General features: G+C 59.5%; 1 protein-coding gene across 1 annotated transcript in view; it reads right to left on the minus strand.

Moving 5' to 3' along the window:
- Positions 1–2,735: 2,735 nt before the first annotated feature.
- The window catches only part of METRNL (meteorin like, glial cell differentiation regulator), a 15,186-nt gene continuing 10,064 nt past the window's right edge, over positions 2,736–7,857 (minus strand). The window contains exons 3-4 of the mRNA XM_007456790.1: positions 4,524–4,583; positions 2,736–3,544 (exon numbers count right to left, since the gene is read on the minus strand). Of these exons, the coding sequence (XP_007456852.1) occupies positions 3,222–3,544; positions 4,524–4,583 (383 nt within the window). The 3' untranslated portion in view covers positions 2,736–3,221. The remainder of the gene's footprint in view (positions 3,545–4,523; positions 4,584–7,857) is intronic.

Consider the following 7,857-nt stretch of genomic DNA (forward strand, 5'->3'; position numbering starts at 1 on the left):
ACTCAAGGCCCCTTTCTTGCCCAGCAAAGAGGAGGCTCACAGAGACGGGGCGCGTGTCAGGCCAGCCAGTCTGGCCTGGGACATCCAGCAGGGCCCTCGCCTGGGGCCAACTGGCCACCAGAGGCCGGGACAGGGACACCTACATGCAGCAGTCTTGAGGTTCCCCTGGGTCCCAGTGGGTCACACGAGCGGGTGTGGGTCATGGCCAGCCCCTGGTGGCACATGGCCCCTACACCTGTGGTCCATCCTACCCCAGCTCCTCCGGACAGGTACCGTGGTGCTGGAAATGAGGTCTGGGGCACGATGAGCAGCCCCCAGCTGGAGGCGGCAGGGTCAGCCTGACTCCGCAGGCAGTCGGGACGGGGGGAGAGGTGAGTGGCCCCCTTGTGTGGGGGTGCAGGGGCCTGAGCCCTCAGGGAGCCCAGACGAGCAGGAGGAGAGGGCCAGGGCCGGGGTCCCACGTATGTCTGTGGGACAGCACGGGACAGAGAGGAGAAAGCACCCTCGGCACAGGGCAGTCGTCAGGAAGCAGAAGAGCTGCCCACAGATGCCACGACAGCCGAATGGCTCAGAAAGTGTTTCCTGATCTTGATGTCGTTGGACGGGCCTGAACGAGCATGTCCAATGCTGCAGAGGCCAAGAGAATAAGGACACCCCTTAGGGCTTTGCCAGGAGGAGGTGTTTCCCGGCGGCTCCAGGGCCTTGGCCAGCCTGTGCAGGTCGCTCAGGATGGGAGGGAGTGGGCACAGAGGGCACGGGTGTGGAGCACAGCTTAGCAGGAAGAAGGTGGGACCTGAGCACACTGGCCGGGACTCAGGGTTCCTACACGCCTCCCCTACGACCTCTGGATGGAGCCACAGAGGAGGGCCGGCAGCTCCATCCACAGAGTGGCCGGGGCTGCCCGGAGCCAAGACAGAGGCACTGGGCCGAGACCGCACGGCAGAGCTGCCAGTCAGCCAGAAGGACCCTCCGGAGACCCTCCGAGTGCCTGGCATGGCCCCTCAGGGCTCCACGGTGTGTCAGAGAGTGGGCTGGGGCATGTAGGGGCCTCAGATCCCAAAGGGGGCTCTAGGCAGCAGGAAGGCACGGGTCGGAGGGAGGTAGGGGCTCTGTGCCCCCTCAGAAATGGCGAACTTTCCAGCTCCTCCCCAACACCCAGTAGCCCTGGGCTGCTGCCGGTGCTCTGCTCGGCCAAGGAGAGGGAGCTCTGCGTGCCGGCACCAGGCCCCCACCTGCAGGACCGGACTCTCAGCGCCAGACCCCACCCTCTCCTCACCATGTCCGACAAGCCCTGCTCTTCCTCCAGACTCTCACCAAGAGACCTCCACCCACAGGCGCTTCCTACAAAGCTTCAGCCTCACATGGAGGGAATGCTGCTGTCCACCGGACATCAGCACGTGGGGTCAAGGTCCCAGATCCTCCTGGGGCAAATCCCCGCGTCCCTGTACCGACATGAGGAGGGACACCAGCCCCGAAACCCGACAATCTGGTTCTGCAGCACCCGCGTGCCCAACCAGCCCAGAAAACCCAAAGCACAAACCCAGGAACGGGTCAGCTCCTCCCCCACCGTGGGCCTGGCACGTCTGCTGCTGTCACAGGCATCCTTTTAGCATAAAGCATCACAGTCATTAGCCACAGGAGGACCTGTGCCTGTCACCAACCCTGTTGCTTCAGGTCATCACCCTGCTTCTTGTTGTGCAGGTATTGAGCACCTGCTTCTTGTTGTGACCTGCAGGAGCCCACAGACCTGAGCCAGGGCACACCTGAAGCAGGGCATGCCAGATTTGGTGCACACCTGAGCTGGTACATGCCTGAGCCAGGGCACACCTGAGCCAGCACACAGCCCCTCCCCATGGTGTGCCTGAGTTTTCGGTGCAGTTGGCTCGGTGTTCACTGACCGGTGTCAGCCTCTCCCAGGTCTGTTCATCTCAGCAACTGCTTGGGAGGAATCGCAGGCTCAGGTCTGATTACCCAAGTGACGCCTGTACTGGGATGAACAGTGTCTCCCAAAATTCCTATCTATCCAGGACCTGTGAATGCGAACTTATTTGGAAACGGGGTCTTTGCAGGTGTGATTAAGATGAGGTCTTACTGGATCACAGTGGATCTCGATCCAGTGATTGGTGGACGTGAGAGAGAGGAGAGAAATGTGGACAGAGACTCAGAGGGAAGAAGACCAAAGGACAGCAGAGACTGTGATGTGTCCACAGGCCGAGCACCAAGGACTGTTGGCAACACCAAAACCTGGAAGAGACAAGGAAGGGTCTCCACCTGGAGCTTTTGGAGGGAGCGTGGCCCTTGATTTTGGACTTCTGGTCTCCAGAACCATGAGAGAATAAGTGTCTGTTGTTTAAGCTCCTGGGTTGTGGTCATTTGTTCCGGCAGCTGCAGGACACTGACTCATCCTTGAGGATATGGGGCCCAGATCAGGCCCTGGGTATCTAGACACTTGCCCTGGGCTCGGGCATTTGGGGGAAGCTGAGGTCGAAGGGCAAGATCTGGGTTAACAGGAAAGAGGAGGTCAGATGCTGAAGGGGATGGGGGTGGTCCACCAGGAACACGGGGGATACATCTGGTAGAGGCTGAGCGTGGGGGTAACAGCCTCACTTATAGTTGGGCCCAGTGTGAAAGGTCCCTAACGCCAGGGCCATGGGGCTCCCTTGGAGAAGCCCTGACGTGGGCCCCTAGGTAAGTGCCACACACCACTGACCAGGGCCGAAGACAGACACGCCATTGATCCGTCAGAGGCTGGTCTTTATTCCCTGGAATGGAAATAGCCTGCAGCCCCAAAATGACCATGGCTGGCAAAGTTCATTCTTTAAAAAGCAAAAACAAAATGAAAAAACCATAGGTATTTGGCTCCATAAATTTCCATCATAAGAAACAACTTTGAATGGTACCCAAGCCTGGTGTTGGGTTATCGGCTGTGGGCCACAGGCCCCACACTTCACCCAACACACCAGCCAAATGCAGTGACTGCAGATGCTCAGAAAACAGTACGAAACGGCACACGAAGGCATTTTACGACACGGGAGTTTGCTTCCTATGAACATTTCTTTTTTAAAAAAAATATAATAACTTAGTTGGCATGTTACAGCATCTCCAGTCAATCCATCAGGGAGTCCTCGGCCAGAACCAGCGTGTACCTCCCCAGTCAGAGCGCCAGGCACCCACCCCAGTGTGTGTATCCATCGCTGCGGCAGCGGTCACCCAGCAGTCAGTCACTCTGTGCCTATCTCACAGGGGTTCAGCCCCCTCTCCTCAGCGTCCCTGTACATCCTTTGGAAATCCTTGAAGCGCGGGGCGCAGCCGAGCCAGGCCTCCCCAAAGTGCATGTGGCCGGTGAAGAGAAACTCACCGCGCCCAGGCCGGACACCGCACTCCAGCAGCGTGGAGACGCGCCCCCGCCAGCCGCCACCCTCGCCCTCTGGGGCCGGCCGGAAGACCCTGCTCTTCTGCCGGTAGAGCCGGCTCACGTTCAGGTGGATGGCTGACTCTTGCTGCGCCGGCTCATGGGTGACATCCTGGATGGAGCCTCGGACGACTGCAGAGGAAGGAGACGGGGGGAGGGTCAGTGGTCAGCGGGGTGCTCACCAAGCAAACAGCATGCACCAACCTCCCACCCCCAGCAGCAGAACCGGGAGCTGACCGTGAACTCTGCCTTCCAGAAATTTTCATTAAAAACCACAATCCACACACAAGATGTTGCCTAGGGGTCGTCCCTGCCACTCACACCGTCGTGGGCAGAGATGCTCTTCTACCAAGGGCCAGCCACAGAAGTGGAGAGAAATAAAAGATATGAATCACGTTGTGCACCAAGTTTTCAAGTTAAAACAAGAAAAGTCACTGCAGTTAATACTCAAGATCTGCCGCGGTTCCATATCAAGATCAGACAGAAACGGTGAAGCTTACAGGGGAGGAAGGTGATGGGAAGGAGAAGGGCGGAGCAGGCACAAGTTCGGAGACACCGCCCGGCACCAGATCCCCTCTGTGCAGGGCCAGCGAGAAGAAAGGGCTGTACTTCCACCACCCAACTGCCCTGGGAGCCTGGGGGGCTCAGAGCCAGGTCCCGCTGGGCCGGCTCCATCGAACTCACCCTGAATGCTGCCACCCTTAACTCTAGAGCGTTTGTGCCAACATCACAAGCAGGCGGCTGAGTCCCTGATCCCGACCCTGGCCCCACCAGGGCCTCCAACGCCTGCTGTGGTGCCTGCAGGGGACCTGGAGGCAGGAGGGGCACTGAGGAGAGGCTAGAGCCAGGACTTAGACTCACACGCCAAGTAGGAAAATGCTCAGTATCACCTCGAATAGGAATTCCCACCTTAAATAGGAATTCCCAGCTCTCTCCCCGCCCTGCACACAGGTCCCTTCTCGGGCTCGGGTCACTCTAAGGAGCGAAAGGAAGGCCTTTTCCCGTGACTGCAATCATTGATGGAAGGGGAGCCAAGCCCAGGGTCTTCAGCAGTCTCCTCCCCCCAGAGGGTTTAGTTCCCCCACGTGGCGGGAACCGCCAGCACACTCACCAAAGTCACTGGTACAGACAGCCAAGAGCACCTCAGTGTGGCTGCAAGGGCGGCACGGGGCTGTGGGGAGAGAACAGGGTCAGGCGGGGTCAGTGCATGAACATGGGACCCTCCCGCCCATGGCATGTAGACCACACGACATCTTGTAAGTCCTCTGACGTCGGGAGCAACTGTCCAGGCCCCGCACCTCTGAAACCAGGGTGCCAAGAGCAGGCGGGGCCTCGACCTCGGCTGCACAGATGGGGAAAGGTCTCCAGGGACCCCAGGCTCACCTGGGCCACCTGCAATGGCGTGAAAACGGAGGGAAAGTGCGGTTTTGCGTTCGATCACACTTAGCTCGTTACTGTAGTCGTGCCGGGCAAACAACCCCTGGGCTCATGTGTAAATTGCTCTTCGGCGCCAAAACCAACCCGAGCTGATCTGACGCCACGTCCCTGACACCAGCCTGTCCGAGAGCCTCACTCAGCCTCTCTGGCCAGGCCCCCAAATGCCAGGGCCTCCCACTCACACTGCCTGCCCCCACGGTCCCATCTGCCACCAGGATTCCACAGGGGGTCAAGGCACTGCCCAGAAGGACCAGGTGACCCCGCTAAAGGCATGAGGGGCACGTCCACCTGCTTCAGCTGTGGGGTCCTCGTCTAACCAACAGGACAAGGTGGTCACCTCCAAACACCTCCTGACACCTTTCACAGCAAGCCCAGTTCACAGGATCCCCTCTGAGACTCCCCAGACCTGGGCGGGGGCTGATTACTCCAGACAAACCAGTCCTTCTTGGTGGACCTCTGCCCCCAGGTACAGCTCTCACCCCACCCTTCACCTACTGCCTCAGACTGGCGTAAGGCCTCCAGAAGGGCTGGGCGGATACAGAAACCTTACGGCTCTGGGGACTCCCCAGGACCGTGGCACTCCTAACTCAGCGGTGGATTTGGGGAGACACAAGTTTATTATTTGGCTCTGATGTTGCAAGTTTCCTCACCTATTTCTAGTTTCTAGGGTTGGGCCCAAATTCCCTAACAACAGAAATGTTAGGCGTGAACTCTCACTAGGACAAGTTGCCCTCTGCCTTTTCATGTTCTGAAGGCCCTGCAAAGTCCCCAGGATTGGCACTCACTGGGCCTAGATGAAGGTACAACTGTCAGCACACCTGGCCAGCTGCCCTCGAAGCCCTTGAAACGGCCTGAGTTGTCACCTGCCCAGGGGCTGCAGTGACTCGGGGGCCCTCGAGGAGACAGGGAGATGCACAGGGAACAGGAGGGTCCTCCGGGACCTGGAATATGTGTGGGGGCAACACAGACCCTGGAGTCTCTGGTGTCCTGGGACCCCTTGGGGATGGACGTGAGCATCCGGAGCACCAGCCCTCCCGTCCTGCCCCCAGGCGGGGGTAGATGTGCATGTCCCAGTCTAGTCCAGCGAGTGCATGACTCACAGGCGCTTCTGTTAAGTTATCAGGAAAAAGGAGAAGCCGCAGAACAAGAACAGCCTGTCGGATGCCTCTGGAGCATCTGAGAGCACGGAGCACCTCCCTCCCCAGCTCCAAATCCGGAGCCTTCTGCCCACCTGTGGCTTTTTGTCACGAGTGTGGACCCCCAGCCCTCAAGGCCTTTCTTAAAAAAGAGGGTGGCCAACTGGGGGTCCCCCACCTCTAACCCGCTGGGGGCCTGCTGCCCACACTGGGCCTGACAGAGACCCCAGAGTGAGGAAAAGGGGGAACACAGACCTACAGACATCGGGGAGGCTCACATCCCACAAGAGGCGGCGTTTTATTCAGGCCTGTGTGCGGAGGGGCCCGCGGCAGTGGGGAGACTTCCCGTCCTGGCGGCTCCCCCAGTGCCCACCGGGTCAGAGGCCCCCTCCCGGGGCCTCGGAACCAGGCCATGCGAACTCCAAGCGCGGGTGAACGGGAGGCAAGGTCCACACAAGCTCTTTAGAAGCTGAGACAGGCCCAGGCCACAATCCGTGGTCGAAACCCAGGCCTGGGTGCGTATGATCACCAAGCCCTGGAGCCTCGAGCTCTCTGTGGGTTGTAGGCCCCGGGACCTCAGCTGACTGCTGGGGAGAAAGGTGGCGTGAGCTTGTCCTGGGCTCCCTGTCCTGACTCGCGCCCAGTCCCACGCAGGATGTATGAGGACCCCAGTGGGCCTGGGGGGCAGGTAGTCAGCAGCCTGCTGACCCTCCCACCCAAAGCTTCAGCGAGCCGGTGCCATTGACAGCTGAGCTAACAAAGCCCCCCGCAAGACACTCTTATGACTCAGAGCTTTATGAAGTGTAGGCACCTTTGTGGAGAATCCAGGCCGTGGACGCCAAGAGAAGCAATCTGGAAACAATTATTAATTGGAGTTAGGCTCGTGAAGGCTGAGTGGAATGCGCTGGTTTCTGACACATCGAACCTTGTTTCCTTGTGGGGAAGATGGGGAGGGGGCAGCCCAGGGGCTGGGTGGAATTCTGGCCTGTGGTTCTTGGACAGGGGGCGGCTGGGATGTGGGCGTCGGGACGATTACTCTGGAATATGCATAAAATGAACTGAATGAAGTAGAGAAAAACAGGGTCAGGGAGACCAGCCGGGGGCTGCAGCAGGGATGCAGGTGAGAGCGCCAGGTACAGGTGGGGACAGTGGCACCCCTCTGTCAGGCCCTGGGTAGCCCGATGCCCAGGAGAAGTTTGTAGGTGGTGGGATGCTGGTCTGGCGGGTGAGACTGCCCAGGTAAGGATGACTGGGGTGGACACGATGTGCGAGACACCCTCTGGGGTCTTCAGTGCAGCCGCGACAGGTGGTGAATGAAGCATTTTAACAGGGAGGGGAGGAAAGGGAGCAACGCTGCCAGAATGTGAGCGGTATTCGCTGAGCGGAGAGCCTCCTCTGATCATCGTGACAACCCTGCACTCGCCTCAACTCCAGGCCACAGGCTGACATCGCTCCAGAGGACCCTGTGGGACCTGGCCGGGGCTGGTCGCCACCTGCGAAACCCCATCTCCCACGTGCGGGCACAGGGAACGCTTAGCCTCACCAGCTATCTCGCCCACACCCACTCCCTTCCCTCCCTCTTCCTGGTGAGGAAGCCAGAGGAGTCACACCTTCCACCCCCAGAGTCCAGAGCTGGGTAAGATGAAAAGTAATTTTACAGGGCTTCCCTGGTGGCGCAGTGCTTGAGAGTCCGCCTGCCGATGCAGGAGACGCGGGTTCGTGCCCCGTTTCGGGAAGATCCCACATGCCGCGGAGCGGCTGGGCCCGTGAGCCATGGCCACTGAGCCTGCGCGTCCGGAGCCTGTGCTCCGCAAATGGGAGAGGCCACAACAGTGAGAGGCCCGCATAACGCAAGGAAAAAAAAAACAAAAA

The sequence above is a fragment of the Lipotes vexillifer genome, unplaced genomic scaffold (assembly GCF_000442215.2).
Source record: "Lipotes vexillifer unplaced genomic scaffold, Lipotes_vexillifer_v1.1 scaffold299, whole genome shotgun sequence".
Taxonomy (NCBI): Eukaryota; Metazoa; Chordata; class Mammalia; order Artiodactyla; family Lipotidae; genus Lipotes; species Lipotes vexillifer.